Here is a 17,886-nt window from a genome sequence, read left to right on the forward strand (position 1 = left end):
GACACAAAGTATACAGCAAATTTTTCTCAATCAGTTTCCTTCACACCTGGCCTGAACCTACTTTTCTACTGCATATGCCACCACTGTGGCTTTAGGCATCTTTGACTCATAATTGCATGCACATTGCATACATTTCTGTGCCTTTGGAGCCTTTACCATGCTGTTATTTCCTTCCACAATGCAAAGTGAAAGTGAAAGTCGCTCAGTCGTGTCCAACTCTTTGAGACCCCATGGACTATACAGTCTATGGAATTCTCCAGGTCAGAATACTGGAGTGGGTAGCCATTCCCTTCTCCAGGGGATCTTCCAAACCCAGGGATCAAACCCAGGTCTCCCGTGTTGCAGGAGGATTCTCTACCAGATGAACCACCTGGGAAGCTACAATGCAATCTCTTTCTTAAATGCATCATCTTTGCCCAAATCTAGAGAAAAAGAATATACAATCCTGGTAATGTTGGTCCAAATCTCTTCTATAACAAGTCATGAATTTTATATTTATTTATTTTTAACTTTTTATTTTGTTTTGGAGTATAGATGATTAGCAATGTGTTAGTTTCAGATGTACAGCAAAGTAATTCAGTTATACATATTCATGCACCTATTCATTTTCAAATTCTTTTCCCATTTATGTTGCTATGTAATATTGAACATGCTTTTTATATTTAAATAGTTTGACCTAGTTGGGCATTTCTGGCATATTTCAATATAATTACATGTTCTTTTATAACTGGAAAAGTTCCTCAAATCAAATTAAACATATTTCCATTTATTGATGCAAGCACCCTTTCTTTCTGTACTCAAGTAATTAATAAGTGAGCAATGATTAAATTTTTGGATTTGAATAGATACTTTTTATGTATGTGTATCCAGTTTTTAGTATTTTATTTCATTAAATTGCCTCATAAGGAAATCTAAAATACATTTTATAAATTTTTATAATCAAAAGAAGGATGAATGATTTATCTCAGGAAAACTCAGCCCAAGGAAATTTGTAATTCTCCTAGCCACTTCCACATAATTTTTAAAATGTGGATACCAGGAATGGTGCTGTTGATACTAATATCAGGACAAGGAAGAGAAGGACTTGGTTTCTCTGGAGGAATCTCTGGGGGAATAAACAAAGACACTTGTGCAATGTTGGAGAGTTCTGACTTCAGGCTGACCTTATCAACAGCCTGTATAGCAATGAAGAGATCCGTGCCGTTTGTAAAAGTGATGGCTTCTGGTTTAAACACAAAGACTTCTTCTGAGTTGGCCTCCTTTGGGATGAGATGAGTAGTGTTCACTTGAAGCGATTCATTGAACTTGTCTCTGAGCTCAAGAATATTTGTGCTTATTTTAATGATGTACTTGTCAGCTAAAACATAATTTAAAAAAGGACGTGATTTGTAATCCTCAAGTCAAAGTTTTTAAAAATCTGTTAGATACAATATCACCATCCTATAAAATACCAATTAATAAATGAAATTGATGGTCCATTTTTATAAGCACTAGTATCTTCTTTTTTTTACATTTTAATTTTTATATCCTGTTCCCTTTTCAATTCTGACAGAGTGATAAATGTAAAACTGGATCAGGCTTGACTTAAAGCCTAGCTAATTATTTCTGGCCATAGTACCTGACTGAAAGAGGAGATAATTACTGCTTATTATTTTATTATTTGTGCTTCTCAAACTTGAATATACACACACATCATCCAGGGATCTTAAAATGCAGATTCTGGTTCAGTAGACCCAGTTCTACACTTCTAACGTGCATTCATGTGATGACCATGCTGCAATCCACAGACCATATTTTGAAGGAAAAAATCTAGTAGAATCTGAGGTTTCTTCCAAAGGACAACTCTGCTCCATAGTAACTCTATTCCCAGTTCTCTCCAAGAGACATTACTAAAAATGAGGTCTATTAAAGCACAGCTTGGCAAGATTTCAGGAAAAAAAACTGAGGATTGCTATTCCTGGTTGAAATATCTTACACCTATATAGGCCAGTTCTCGTGTTTAAAAGTCTTAAACTGTCATTTCAGAGACATTCCAGGTCCCTCCTGCCTTCTGCCCTCTAAATACATCACAACACACCTGCCTGCCTCCCACCCTCTGCTCCTCTGCGTGGCTGCTAAACTCCTTTACAGGGTCCATACCACGTTCAGCTTACCTGTTCCAAGATCATAATCATCCCCAGGAGCCGTCCAGGTCAGATTAATGAGATTGTCCCCTTGGAGTTTTGCCTTCAGGTCAGTGATTTTACACGGTGGAAAGAGATCAGGTATGGGGGCCTTTGGAACATCGGTGGCCACAAATGAACCTCCCGAGGAAGTTCTGCTGAAACATACTTGCTTGTCTTGATCCTTGTTAACTTCAGGTCTTGGTGGATTCCATTTTACTTCACCTGCATTAAAAAATTCCTCAGTTAAGACAGATAACACCATGAAATGGCTATACTTCCCTCTGTTTTGTCATTGAGTTGCCCTCTTCTTACGCTTCCCTTCTTTCTTCCCATGCACAAAACTTACTTTATTTGTTGTGAAGCTCCCAAATCAGGTCACATCAGAGGGGAAAAAGCAAAAAGAATCATAGTTCTTTATCTCACATACATTTATTTCCTGGATATTTAGTGGGATAGCTTCCACAATTTGTTTTTTATAACTACACTTGTCCTGGAATTGATTTTTTGTGTGTGTGTTTTTTTTTTTTTTAATTTAAATTGGAGGATAATTGCTTCACAATATTGTGTTGGTTTCTGCTATATGCCAACATGAGTCAGCCATAGGTATACATAAATCCCTCTCCTCTTGAACCTCCCTTCCACCTTCCACCCTATCCTATGTTTTTGCTATCCTACTATCTTATCCTAATCTTAACCTGCCACAACATCAGTTTAAATATTACCTCTGCTTTAAACCTTCTCAGAGTTCCTCAAGCAGTCTCTTCCACCTAGGTAATACTGTGGGTTTTCTTGTCTTTCCTATTTATTTCTTAATCATTTATCTGGGATTCAAGAATTGCCTTGATTATTTTTATTCTTTGAATTTTTCTCTTCCTCTCCATATTTGTGTTTTATCTTCCTTATTAGACTGTAGTTTCTCACAAAACGTTTTATGTTAGGGATTCTAAATTGTGTGCTTTTGTAAGACTTGATTTTCTCAATGAATGCATGGAAATCTAGTTAATGTAGCAATTCCAATTTGCTTCACATTCTTGCTGAAAATTTGTATAAAAGTCATCCTGAAATTCTAAAAATCCCTGACCTGTTCAATCAGTGGGGTTCTTAGACTTTCTTTGCAATAAAAATATTCTATAATATCTTACTATTACATTACTCAGACTTTACTTTCTCATAAACTCTACTTTTTTAGCCCTTATAATTTTTTTTGTCTATAAAGACAGATTGATCTTTATACCAATTAATCTGGTCTTGGGCAAAGATTAGATGAATACTTTAGGAGATTTAAGTTTAGTCCAATTCACCAGTAAAGATGGTCTCTCTTGGTACCAAGGCTCATCAGGGGATGAGGGAAAAACATGGCTTCCTGATGCCAAATCAGGTTTTATCACTATTAGTAATGTGGATTGATATTCTCTCTAGTCTCTGTTCCTCCATCTGTAAAATGACATAATTAGGAGAATGAGATATCTTAATGCAAATATAACACTGCTAGATATAGTCACTCTACCAGTTTCCTCCTGACTTCTTTCCTTGACTCAAAACGAAGAGCAAATGAGGATAAACTAAGCTGAAATACGTAAAAGAGCTTTGAAAGCAACAGTATCTTTTAAAACATTTTCCCCTATGGTCAACTTTGCTTGAGGGCATACCACTTGTCTCAGTATCTTCCCTTTCCTGAGTACACACTCAAGTAAAGAGGACAGTGGGAAGCTTCTTGGAAGAGCTGTTCTTACTATACACCAGAACTAGGACAAGACTTGTCCAGGACAGAATGGATATTGATGGAAAATAAGTCCTAGAACCTAGCAGGACTCAGTCTCAGGTCTGATTCCAGCTCTACTCAAGGACAAGTGTTCATAACGAAGACTGGTATGGGACTATCTGTTCCACGGACCATAATTTCTCCACTTCCTTACATGTGGGCTCAGTGTTTTGTCTGTTATTAGGTTTATCTACTATTCTCCCTGGTCTGATAGAAGAAGAGAGGAGGAAAAGGAGACAGTGTGCTTATGGTGATACTGATGCAGATAACAAGACCTGAATTGAGAAAGAGCTTAATTACAAAATGTTTTGAAATATTATTAAAAGTGAAAACAAACAGTTATTGAATGCTTCTTATTTACCAGCAATAGCTTATTTAGATGCATTTTCTTATTTATTCATCATAACCATTCCATGAGGTAGTTACTATTATTACCTTTTTGACAAGAGAGGCAGACAAAGCACAAGAGAGTACCTAAAATACTTTATCTGGTAGAAGGCTGGAATCGAACCAAGGCAGTCAAAATCTATATTCAATCTGATGGTTTAACTAGGTGCTATGTTGTTACCTAGAGAACAGTGAACGATGTCTGGACATATGTTTGATTGTCATGACTGTGAGGGCTGCTTCTGATGTCTAGTAAATAGAGGCCAGAAGTGTTTCTAAACCTCTCACAATGCACAGGACAGCCCTTCACAATAAAGAATTATGTGGCTAAAATATCAGTAATGGCAAGGTTGAGAAACTCTGATTTAATTCTCTACCATTCTCTCCTCAGGTTTTGGTTTTCCCTTGATTCCAAGCCTTTTGCTCAAGCCAAGGGTGTTGTTGCAGATTACTCACCATTCTCAATCCAGCCAGGTATGTACATGGCTCCATTCTTCTGGGATGATACCTTCTGAGAGTCTGTGTTGACTCCTCCCAGAGCCCACACTTTTACACTGTATCTACCATTTGTATTGTAAGCTATAAAATACCTTGAATAGATACCATCATCCTTAGTAGCATCAGCACCTTGACAGAGAAATGAAGGAATTAATGAAGGAATTAGGATTTGACTGTGTTAAGGGTGAGGTATACTTCTTTTACCACTTTGTGTGTGTGTAATTTCAAATGCATACATCTTGTCCTCCTGAATTGTCTTTCTTTTTGAAATCAGAGATCAAGTCATGTGTCTCTGTTACATCCAACATAGCACAAAGTAACTACTCAATAAGTATCTGTTGAACTGAATTGAATTACTGTATGTTACTGGTGAGAAAAAAGTGTTGTATGATTATTTTCTTAAAATTTATGACTTTTACTGAGGATAGGTTTAGGTAGGAAATTCATTTACAGAATTTGTTTTAATAAAGCTACTTGTTTTATAGTAAATAGTCAAGTTCCTTCTAAAATAAATGTAGAATTTTCTTTTTCTCACCCTGTTAGACTTCTTAAATATAAAAACAATAGACTTTTCACTTTGGTCAAGATAATATAGAATTCACATAGATAGGGGAGTCATATATAACAATAGTTGAATCCATCTCTGCTGCTTTCCAAATGTTAAATCCTCTTTCTTCATCTGTAATGTAGGGATCATAATACCTCAAAAGTGTGTGGCAAAGATATGAAATGAAGATCTATCTATCCATCCATCCATCACAAACACCTAACACAAAATAGCTATTAATTTTCCTCCTTTCCTTTTCTGAGAGGGTTGGAATGCCCACTGACCACTTTCTTGCACTTTATAGAAGCTAAAGGCAAGCCCTGCTGATGTTTCCCAACATTTTGAAGTACAGGCGTTGCAGGGAGGCAGAGGGCTCGCCCGCCACAGCCCCACTGCTGGGCTTCTCACCACAGATGCCCTCCTTCAGTCGCCTGGTTGTTTCCTGGGAAAGAAAAATGTGTCCACTTCCTGGGGTGGTTACCTGATCCATTGTCCAGTAATTCCAAGGTAACTGTTTTCCCATCCACTGACTCTATCAGGGCTGTGACCTTGGCCCTGAGAATAGGCTTGGTTCCTTGGTGAACCTTGACATAGACTACCACAGGGCTAGGGAATTTGCCTGTATCTTGGTTCATTTTAGCGGTCACTGTAACTGGAGGCAAAGTAGCACTTGATGCGCGGGAGGTGACGGTCAAAGTCAGGGTTTGGAAGCTTGCTTGTAGGCTGTATTTCCAAGTGCCAATCTAGCCAAAAAAAAAAAAAAAAAATGGAGACATTTCCAGTTAATAAATTTAAGTGACAGACCTGACTTCAACGTTAACTACAGGAAGAGCTCATCTGATACATGTACATTACAAGTAGATCTAAGAAGGTTTTTTATACTCTTGTAGTCAAGGGAAACTTTGGTATGTTTGGACTAATGACATGGTTCTTACTGCCAAGAAAATTCTAGTTGGGAAAAATGAGGTTTTAAAGTCATGTCCTTATCGTAGCATTGATTTCTCAAGAGCAGGATCAATAGAGGAAATAATTTTCACTATGCCAAAGCATCAGCTGCTGTGTAATTTGAAGGTTCTCTTTTTAATACCTGGAGAAAATATCACTGATTTCCTTTTTCCTGACTAAAGTTATGACCAACCTAGACAGCATATTAAAAAGCAGAGACATTACTTTGCCAACAAAGGTCCATCTAGTCAAGGCTCTGATTTTTCCAGTAGCCATATATGGATGTGAGAGTTGGACTATAAAGGAAGCTGCTTGCCAAAGAATTGGTACTTTTGAACTGTGGTGTTGGAGAAGACTCTTGAGAGTCCCTTGGACTGCAAGGAGATCCAACCAGTCCATCCTAAAGGAAATCAGTCCTGAATATTCATTGGAAGGACTGATGCTGAGGCTAAAACCCCAACACTTTGGCCACCTGATGTGAAGAACTGACTCACTGGAAAAGACCCTGATGCTGGGAAAGATTGAAGGCAGGAGGAGGAGGGGATGACAGAGGATGAGCTGGTCGGATGGCATCACTGACTCGATGGACATGAGTTTGAGTAAGCTCCAGGAGTTGGTGATGGACAGGGAGGCCTGGCATGCTGCAGGCCATGAGGTTGCAAAGAGTCGGACACAACTGAGTGACTGAACTGAAGAGACTTGCTGTCATACTGAGTGATTTCCATTGAATGGAGTTTTTTCCTTGTTCTCTTTTATTCAACACTGACTTTTTTTTTTTTTTAGCAACCACTATCATTTAAAAAGCTGCAATTATTCTATAAAAATTTTATCTTATCAAATTGTGAGAAAGAAAAAAGATGAACCCATACCTTGGCAATGTCTGGGATTTGAAGGTAGGCCATTTTGGTGCTTGTATCCACTACAAAGCCATCTTGTTTCTTTCCACTGGGATCCCAGAGAAGGATTTGGGGAAGATTAGTTGTCCAGGTGATGAGAAACAAAGTGTCTTTCCCCACAGTGCTGTCCACAGTCACTGTGCCATTCATCCACTGATTGTTCTGGAGGGTTAATCCCCTACTCTCAAGCTGTAAAGTAAGTATACAATTCTTTACTTTCTGGAGAATACAGCTCCCATCATATAATAGCTTCCATTTTGCCTCCAACTATTAGTTGCCCCGTTAAAAAGACTTCAGTGGTACCTAAGAACTTGGTTTGATGTTTAGTACCTATTATGATCCAATTCTTCTTTTTTTTAATGATCCAATCATAAATGAGTTTTCCAGCCTTAACTTCCATAATGTTGATTCTGACACCCAAACAAGACCACTTCCTCTGATGATCTTCATGAATCTCTGACTCTCTGACTACTACACTCTCTGCTTTTCCTGGAAATCTATACATTCATCTCCATTTGTCTAAGCCTTACCTGACCTTCAAAATTCAATTTGAAAGTCACTTGATGTCCATCTCACCAGCAAAGAATAAACTCTCCTTCCTTTGATCTCCCACAGTATCTTTTTTTTTTTGAAAACTTTAAATTTTGTATTGGGGTATAGCCAATTAACAAACAATGGTGTGATAGCTTTAGGTGAACAGTGATGGGACTCAGCCATACATACACATGTATCCATTCTCCCCCAAACTCCCCTCCCATCCAGGTTGCCACATAACATTGAACAGAGTTCCATGTGCTATACAGTAGGTCCACTTTAAATATAGCAGTGTGTATATGTCGATCCTAAACTCTCTAACTACCCCTTCCTCCCACCCTTCCCCCAGAAGCCCTAATTTCATTTTCTAAGTCTGTGAGTGGATCTTGTTTCTATCAATCCTTTGATGTCCTCACATTGTGTTTTGCTTTATACCTACCAGTATACTGTACATCTCATCTTATTACTGGACTTAAACCCTTCAGGGGACTAACTAGGACTTATTTTAACCCACATCTGGATTGTTTGACTTGCAAATAACTAAGTCCTAGGTCGATTATTATTGCAGTCCCTGTGAAGGTAAGTGAAATAAGTCAACGCCCAAGGTTGATTTGTTATCTCGAGAAGAACGAAGGAGCTGTAGCGCAGGGGTTGGAGTAGGGAAGGGCTAACCAGACTTTGTAGAAAGTATAATTTTTCAGGATTATCTCCTAGTTAATTATTTATGGTCTTTAAACGAATATCTGTTAGAACATAGGATGGTCTGGTCATCGAGCCCAAATTTCTAGTTTTGAAAATAGATTATGGTCTAAGATGTGAAGAAAACAAGGGGCCCTTAGATCTTGTTCTTATGACAGGTAGGGAAATGAGTCCTACTCATGTCTCAATCTCCCTCCCTTTTAGGTTTCTTAAATATAAAAATAATGGGCAGAAACTGCCTGACTGTGCACTTGCCCATTAATCAGTTAAATTACTTTTCTAAGACATGTTCCTCCTGTGTTCAAATCAGGCTCTTGGGTTTAATATCTAAATCTGAACTAGTAAATGAGTGTAACTGCTATATTCTTTGACTGAATAAATGCTACACTGATAGACTAAAAAGCCTATTGTTTTGAAATCTGACATTATTTGGCTTTAAAAAATTTTTATTGGAGTATAGCTGATTTACAGTGTTGTGTTAGTTTCAGGAGCACAGCAAAGTGAATCAGTTATACACATACATATGTTGTGTTTAGTTGCTAAGTCTTGTCTGACTCTTTTGTGACCCCTCGGACTATAACCCATCAGGCTCCTCTGTCCATGGCATTTTCCAGGTAAGAATACTAGAGTGGGTTGCCATTTACTTCTCCAGGGGTTCTTACTAACCCAGGGGATTGAATTCATGTTTCCTGCATTGCAGACAGATTCTTTACCACTGAGCCACCAGAGAAGCACATATAGATTCGTTTCCCATATTGGCTATGACAGAGTATTGATTAGAACTCCCTGGGCTATACAGTAGGTCATTATTTGGCTTTGATTTACATTATTTTTACTTTCATTCACAATAAAAGTTACAACTCACACAGGTGTGGTGCTGATTGTTCACTCTCTCTAGTTTAAAGATTCACATGAATAATTTTTACAGCCATTAGGAAAGAGCACTTAAAAATATATTTGTCCATTTTTTATTGTCCCAAGGTTTTTGAAAGAAAATTCTGTTTTCTTGAAATTCTAGAACCAGAGGGGACCACAGAAGTTTTCTGGTTCACGTCTGGCTGAGAACTTAAGTCCAGAGAGGTGAAGTTCTTTGCCCGTGGTCACAGTTAATGACAGACCCAGGAACAGGATCCAGGTGTCTGGACTGACCACATGGCCTTTTCATAGTACAAATCACTTTCCACTCTTTATGGGAAAATCTTGACAAATATCAGGGATTTGAGGTAATGGAAAAAAAGACCAAGTAACCCCTGAACATTTGTTCCAGATAATTTATATTGAGATGACCTACTCCGAAGAAAATTCTGGGCCAATTATATTGCTATGGGTGCTTGTTAACATAGGTTAAAACAGAATTCTTGGACCCATTACATTTTATGTTGATGGTTTCCAAGAGGAAGTCACTTAGTATTGTTTCCAAATTAGAAGCACTGATTGCCTTGTTTAAAGGAATACTGTTGCATTTTAGAAATAATGGCTAATATCAGGCTGAAGCTTCTATTTTAATTTTAATTCATTATTAGAAGAATGTGGAACTTTAAACTCATAACCATGAAACTCCCTATCTTGGTTGTAGTTTTTAATAAACATGAAAAACTGAGGAGGAACTCTGACCTGAATGGAGCGCTGGGAGACAGCTTTGTTTCCTGATGAAAGGGCCGCGAAAGCATCCACGAGGCCATTGTTCTGAGCCTGATCTGAAGCATATGTCTGCAAACCTCCTAGAATGCAATTTTGTTATCAGAAGTTATTTTCTAGAAAACAAGTATCTGCAACATTTTAGCAATTAAGATAAAATACACAAAATACTTACTCTTTTGTGCTATTAAAGCATTAATATTAATAGATTAACATTAAATAGGTGTCCAGATTAACTCAGCAGCTGATACTATTAATAATATTTTAATCCTACTAAGCAAATTCTTCAGCAACATCGTCATTTGGCTACTTCAGCCCTCTGCAAAGCAGTTAAGAATCCCTGATAGACCAAAGCTAGTAATATAAATCTTGTGTTTTAAAGGTCATGTACTTTCATACAAGCCATTAAGCCTCACTGCAAGTGTATTGATTTATTCTTATTTTACACATAATCTTAGCAAGCTTGACTTTCAAGTTTTTTCTTAAATCAGAAAAAATATGTATGTTACAGTAGTAAGAAATAACTGACAAGTGATGGTTATAGAAAAGCATTATATGTAGTAAACATGAAATTATATACCAGCCATGTAGTCTACACCTATTTAGAACAAGTGTAACTAAGATAGTTGATGTTAAGGCACTTTTAAACTGTTAGTGACATCTAAAATCTGAGGAGAGTGTTTTGGTCATCCTGTTGGTGCCTCACCCAGATCCCCTTATCTAGGCTAATGCATCTCTCCCCAGCAGCTCTGAGTGTTAGCCAAACAGCATATAGCTGCCTCCTTTTCAGAAAATTGCCTTACAAAATGGGGCCACCCTAGCTAAAGAACAGCATGCCCCACTCACCCCTGCCCTACCCTGACATTTTTTAACCACTGACTGATGGACACAGTGGTACAATGGTCTGTCTTTGAAGATTGGACCAAATCTGTCTTGCAGTTCTAGATCCAGAGCCTCCTGTGAGGTCAGGCTTCAGCTGGCCTCCTAATTCACATCTGTGCTTAGCTTCTTCCCCTGCCCGATCTTAGTCCCTACTGCCCCTTTCACCTGAGAGCTCTCCCTCTGTAAATCACATGCACCCAAATCCCTTTCTCAGGCTCTGCTTCTAGGAATCCCAGCATAAGACAAATACTGCTAAGAGCAAACAGTCTGTTGTTTTAGCTGGCTCACATTACAATTCAGCAATTGATATCAATAATTCTGGCCCTAGGTTAAAAAAATTTTAGGTAATAAAAACCCACTCCGCTGAAGAATAGTTGAGGTGGGATCTATTTTAACCATGTGCATATGGAAAGTGAAGCACGTTTTACAAAGAACCTGCATTACATTCTATATTTTCAGAGTGACCTTCTGTGTGGTTCAGCAGACACTTTGCTTTTCCCCTGCTACTTCTTGTTCAAGTCCCAACTCAGATGTCACCTTCCTGTACACTTCTTCCCCAGATGAAGTCTAGGCTCCCTTCTTTGTGCTCATTGTACCCTCTCTTACTAACAGAGCACTTGTATCATGGTATTATATAGTTAGTGGCTTGTCCTCTGTCTCCCCAGGGTCTCTTGGTCAGCTGCCAGCTGGAAGTGAATAGCTCCTAGTTAACCTATTAGATTCTTTCCAGTCTTTATAAGGTGTCTGGGAAGAGAGTCCCAAGTGGTGTGCTGGTCCCATCTTCTCCAGACTGTCCTAATCCTAGAAACAAGGCATTAGAATAAATGAGTGGAGCCGGTTCCAAAGTCATTTGGGGGAAAGGGCAGCTGATTGGTCAGTAAGATAATCCCATATCTCCTTGCCCTACCCTTCCCCTACTCCCCAGTGCACTGGAGCTCAAAGTCCAGTGGAAGAGAAAATACAGTGGGACTCAGCAGGTCACCCTTCACCTGTCATTTTTGACAGCTCCTCTAGTTCCGGTGCTGCAGATGGCCCCAGGGCAACTGTGTGGATGATGGCTCCGCTTTGTTTCACCTCATCAAAACATGTACTTATAGAGTTGTCCTCCCCATCGGTCAGTAAGACAATTTCAGCTCCATCTGTTGGATATTTCTTCTTAATCACCTAAGGACATAATTCAGGCATGAGTTGTCAGACTCAGGGTAGCCAAAGTATTGGGAAAACTGCAATTAAAGGGAACAAGAAGAGAAATTCTAGAGGGAATAAACAAAAGTGTCTGGGAATGGTCAAATATCTCTCTGTCTTGCAGTGATACAATTATAAATCAGCAAGATTCATGGAACTTGACAATGGTTTTTTCCCTTGGTTAACCTGTTGCAGAGAAGGCTTGGTAAGTTGGGATACAGGGCAGCCCCAAGGATGGACAGCTCTAGGGATGCAGAAAAGAAGGGTTTTCTAGTTTCCTTCACATGATGTCTCCTTGACAAGCTTTCAGAGGTTCCCAGATGAATTCAGAAATCACCCTGATTTAATAGGGATAATAATGGGGACTAATATATTACTATTATCATATTAGACTCATGGCAGATTTTAGCTTGCCTGGTACTCATCTGTTTTACCATTCCAGCTGTTTATGGCTGGCCTTGATTCTGATTGGTCAGTTCCCAGGTCACATGTGGAGAAGGCTATGGTACCCCACTCAAGTACTCTTGCCTGGAGAATCCCATGGATGGAGGAGCCTGGTAGGCTGCAGTTCATGGGGTTGCTAAGAGTCGGACACGACTGAGCGACTTCACTTTCACTTTTCACTTGCATGCATTGGAGAAGGAAATGGCAACCCACTCCAGTGTTCTTGCCTGGAGGATCCCAGGGACAGGGGAGCCTGGTGGGCTGGTGTCTATGGGGTCGCACAGAGTCGGACACAACTGAAGTGACTTAGCAGCAGCAGCAGCAGCAGTTCACATGAATTACTAAAATTTTTAATATCCCCTCTGATGAAAGCAAAACATTTTGTTCCTATTAACCCCTAGTTCCTAGTTGTCTTATGGCACCTATGTCTCAACTATTCCTGGTAGACCCAGATTATGTTTTTTATGTGGTATAGAGAAGTTATGCCTTGTGCCAAAATTGGATAAGAAGGAAAATCAGATAAATATCATTATGTTTATGAAGAGGAAGGCAAGAGTTCACCTTCCCTTAAAAAGAAGAAGGGAGACTCAGATGTAGAGGAAACAAGTAATTCTAAGTAACTCCAATCTCTGGACCAGACTCTCAGGAAGGGAAGAAACTCGATGTAGGTTAAAAGAGAAGGAACATACCTCAACATAATAAAAGCTATATATGACAAACCCACAGCAAGCATCACCCTCAATGGTGAAAAATTGAAGGCATTTCCCCTGAAATCAGGAACAAGACAAGGGTGCCCACTCTCACCACTACTATTCAACATAGTGTTGGAAGTTCTGGCCACAGCAATCAGAACAGAAAAAGAAGTAAAAGGAATCCAGATAGGAAAAGAAGAAGTAAAACTCTCACTGTTTGCAGATGACATGATCCTCTATATAGAAAATCCTAAAGACTCTACCAGAAAATTACTAGAGCTAATCAATGAATATAGTAAAGTTGCAGGATATAAAATTAACACACAGAAATCCCTTGCATTCCTATATACTAACAATGAAAAAACAGAAAGAGAAATTAAGGAAACAATACCATTCACCATTGCAACAAAAAGAATAAAATACTTAGGAGTATATCTACCTAAAGAAACAAAAGACCTATACATAGAAAACTATAAAACACTGATGAAAGAAATCAAAGAGGACACAAACAGATGGAGAAACATACCGTGTTCATGGATTGGAAGAATCAATATTGTCAAAATGGCTATTCTACCCAAAGCAGTCTATAGATTCAATGCAATCCCTATCAAGCTACCAACGGTATTTTTCACAGAACTAGAACAAATAATTTCACAATTTGTATGGAAATACAAAAAACCTCGAATAGCCAAAGTAATCTTGAGAAAGAAGAATGGAACTGGAGGAATCAACCTGCCTGACTTCAGACTCTACTACAAAGCCACAGTCATCAAGACAGTATGGTACTGGCACAAAGACAGAAATATAGATCAATGGAACAGAATAGAAAGCCCAGAGATAAATCCACGAACCTATGGACACCTTATCTTTGACAAAGGAGGCAAGGATATACAATGGAAAAAAGACAACCTCTTTAACAAGTGGTGCTGGGAAAACTGGTCAACCACTTGTAAAAGAATGAAACTAGAACACTTTCTAACACCATACACAAAAATAAACTCAAAATGGATTAAAGATCTAAATGTAAGACCAGAAACTATAAAACTCCTAGAGGAGAACATTGGCAAAACACTCTCCGACATAAATCACAGCAAGATCCTCTATGACCCACCTCCCAGAATATTGGAAATAAAAGCAAAACTAAACAAATGGGACCTAATGAAACTTAAAAGCTTTTGCACTACAAAGGAAACTATAAGTAAGGTGAAAAGACAGCCCTCAGATTGGGAGAAAATAATAGCAAATGAAGAAACAGACAAAGGATTAATCTCAAAAATATACAAGCAACTCCTGAAGCTCAATTCCAGAAAAATAAATGACCCAGTCAAAAAATGGGCCAAAGAACTAAACAGACATTTCTCCAAAGAAGACATACAGATGGCTAACAAACACATGAAAAGGTGCTCAACATCACTCATTATTAGAGAAATGCAAATCAAAACCACAATGAGGTACCATTACACGCCAGTCAGGATGGCTGCTATCCAAAAGTCTACAAGCAATAAATGCTGGAGAGGGTGTGGAGAAAAGGGAACCCTCTTACACTGTTGGTGGGAATGCAAACTAGTACAGCCGCTATGGAAAACAGTGTGGAGATTTCTTAAAAAACTGGAAATAGAACTGCCATATGACCCAGCAATCCCACTTCTGGGCATACACACTGAGGAAACCAGATCTGAAAGAGACACGTGCACCCCAATGTTCATCGCAGCACTGTTTATAATAGCCAGGACATGGAAGCAACCTAGATGCCCATCAGCAGATGAATGGATAAGGAAGCTGTGGTACATATACACCATGGAATATTACTCAGCCATTAAAAAGAATTCATTTGAACCAGTCCTAATGAGATGGATGAAGCTGGAGCCCATTATACAGAGTGAAGTAAGCCAGAAAGATAAAGAACATTACAGCATACTAACACATATATATGGAATTTAGAAAGGTGATAACGATAACCCTATATGCAAAACAGAAAAAGAGACACAGAAATACAGAACAGACTTTTGAACTCTGTGGGAGAAGGTGAGGGTGGGATATTTCAAAAGAACAGCATGTATACTATCTATGGTGAAACAGATCACCAGCCCAGGTGGGATGCATGAGACAAGTGCTCGGGCCTGGTGCACTGGGAAGACCCAGAGGAATCGGGTGGAGAGGGAGGTGGGAGGGTGGATCGGGATTGGGAATACATGTAAATCCATGGCTGATTCAAAGAATAAAAAAAAAAAAAAAAAAATCAGGTGAAGAAAAGGGACTTTCAATACTAACCCTAATTAAGCTTAATCAAATCAATTATTAATACTATGATGCACTCGTTGCTTAAAATTCATTTTTTTGCTATTTCCTTTCTACCAAATCAGGAACCCTGATGTGTCACTGAAAGAACAAAATAGAAGAATATATTAAAACAGTTGGGAGATCTAGTATTCTTTAATGTCTAATAAATGAACTATGCTGTAAAAAAAAAAAAAAAAAGAGAAGCTGAAAGCAGTGGAGACTTCTGCCCCACTCCTTTTGAGAGGGGGCTGCTCCACAAAGGATGAAGGCAGAACTCTGATTGCTGTCATGTGAGTAAGCCTGGAGCCCAGGAGCCCAGGAGCCTGTCAGCTGTGGTTGAGACCTCAGTCTGACCAAGCTGTAGGGCTCACTCAGTCATGTCTGACTCTTTGTGACTCTATGGACTGTAGCCCACCAGGCTGCTCTGTCCATGGGATTCTCCAGGCAAGAATACTGGAGTGGGTTGCCATTTCCTTCTCCTAGGGATCTTTATAACCCAGGGATTGAACCCAGGTCTCCTGCATTGCAGGCAGATTCCTTACTATCTGAGCCACCAGAGAAGCCCCTGAGAGGCCAGAGAAAGGGCTCAATTTGGATTCCCTTGTCCCACTCCCCATCATTGCTATGTGTCATGGAATACATGCAGAAGTCCACAAGTATCCATAGGGGAAATGGAAACCAGCTGACTTGAGAATTGACAGGCAAGAGGACAATTTGTCTTGTCCTAGAAGCTAAGGGGTGTGCAACCTCCCAAGGGCCAGATGCAGGGCCTGGGGGTGCTCAGGGCTGTGCCCCAGCACTGAGAGCCAGAGTGTGGTGAGTCAGCTGGGGGAAACCAGTGGGCACTGATCAAGCTAAGAAAGCAGGTAAAGTCCAGTGGGCCCAGCTCAACAGACACCACTGCCAAACTTGACCGGGGTCCTCAATGGGGCCAGCAGGGACCTTGAGACAGGGCAGGATCCAAGGCCCTTTGCCTCATCACCTCATCACTCCTTTGCCTGTGTGTGGTCACACACAAGCTCCTCCCACCCCATACCTGGGCTCTGTAGGGCAGGAGGAGCATCTAAATTTCAACTGTGTGCCTCACATACTCTCTCACCCACTGCAGTGGGAAATGCAGAACCAGAAGTTCCCTCTTCACCATCAGGCCATCTGGTATTAGTCATTTCCCCTCAGGTTTTGTATAGCATGAGTCCAGTAGACATGTCAGTGATTTCAGTGTCGGTTTCCCTCCCTTACTTGCTTCTTTAATCAAAGTATGTGGGTGAGTGGCAGAGGCAAGAGAACCCAGGTGCACAAAGGCATCTGGAGAAGGGTTTTGAAGCTGACTGTGTAAGCAATAAAATCCACTTCTAGGGAACTGATCTTCAAAGTGGAATAAAAGGGCCAGAGGGTCAGATTGCATATGAGGGAATGCTTGAGTCCACTGTCAACATGAAACATGTGAGCTGAAAACTAAATATTCCTGCTGCTGCTTGGAAATCGGGGATAGCCCCACTGATGTGTTGTGCCCCAAGCAGGCAGAAGGTAGACTTCCCCAAGACCCTGCAGAAATTCTGAGACCTTAGACCAGACAGCTTCTCTCAGCCTCCTATTATTTATTTCATGGGACTAAATAGCCTCTAAAAAATATAATATCATAGTTTATATTTGGATCATTTAAGCATCTGATATAATCAAATAGCTCAATTTAATTTTATTTATTGAGAACCTCCTATATAGAAGATATTGTGCCAGAAGTTAAAAGATAATTCATATCTCAGAACAAGTTTTGTTTGAGCAAGGGACATGACAGGAAAGAAGATAGAAGAGCTAAAACTCTTGAGATATTTTTAAAAGTAGAAAAAACAAGTTCATAGGATTCAGAAAGAGAAACTCTATACGGTTGAAAGGATCAGGAAAGATGTCAAGAAATAGATAGTGTCTGTGATGGATATGTGAAGGAAGAGTATGATTAGAGATAAAAAGGAGGGACGAAAAATTAAGTAGGGAGCTGGCTGGGCAAAAGTGTGGAAACTGCTAGCAAAGGACAGGTAATCTGATTTGCTTAAAGCATAAAACCTGGAAGAGAGTCCCAGGTACTTAAGCCTGGAAAGGTAGGTAGGGGCTATATTATAAAATAAATTAAATGTTAAACTGAGAAATTTTACTTAGTTTGTTGAAAATGGGGAGAGATTGAGACCTAAGTAGAGGGGTGACATGATTGGATGATCAGATGGGATCTTTGGATACATCCCTAATACAATTAGACTTGCAGTTCCTAAGCCATCCTATTTCAAACTTAAACCATTTGCTTGCCCAAAAGGAGGTCTTATATACCCAAAAGTTTGGA

The 17,886-nt window shown here is 39.4% G+C and overlaps 1 protein-coding gene across 1 annotated transcript in view; it reads right to left on the bottom strand.

The window, feature by feature from the left end:
* Nucleotides 1-745: 745 nt before the first annotated feature.
* The window catches only part of CLCA1 (chloride channel accessory 1), a 37,471-nt gene continuing 20,330 nt past the window's right edge, over nt 746-17,886 (bottom strand). The window contains exons 8-14 of the mRNA XM_043878627.1: nt 11,943-12,117; nt 10,048-10,154; nt 7,174-7,389; nt 5,841-6,102; nt 4,771-4,941; nt 2,154-2,387; nt 746-1,357 (exon numbers count right to left, since the gene is read on the bottom strand). Coding sequence (XP_043734562.1) covers nt 975-1,357; nt 2,154-2,387; nt 4,771-4,941; nt 5,841-6,102; nt 7,174-7,389; nt 10,048-10,154; nt 11,943-12,117 — 1,548 coding nt within the window. The 3' untranslated portion in view covers nt 746-974. The remainder of the gene's footprint in view (nt 1,358-2,153; nt 2,388-4,770; nt 4,942-5,840; nt 6,103-7,173; nt 7,390-10,047; nt 10,155-11,942; nt 12,118-17,886) is intronic.

This window comes from Cervus elaphus, chromosome 20 (genome assembly GCF_910594005.1).
Source record: "Cervus elaphus chromosome 20, mCerEla1.1, whole genome shotgun sequence".
In the NCBI taxonomy this organism is placed as follows: Eukaryota; Metazoa; Chordata; class Mammalia; order Artiodactyla; family Cervidae; genus Cervus; species Cervus elaphus.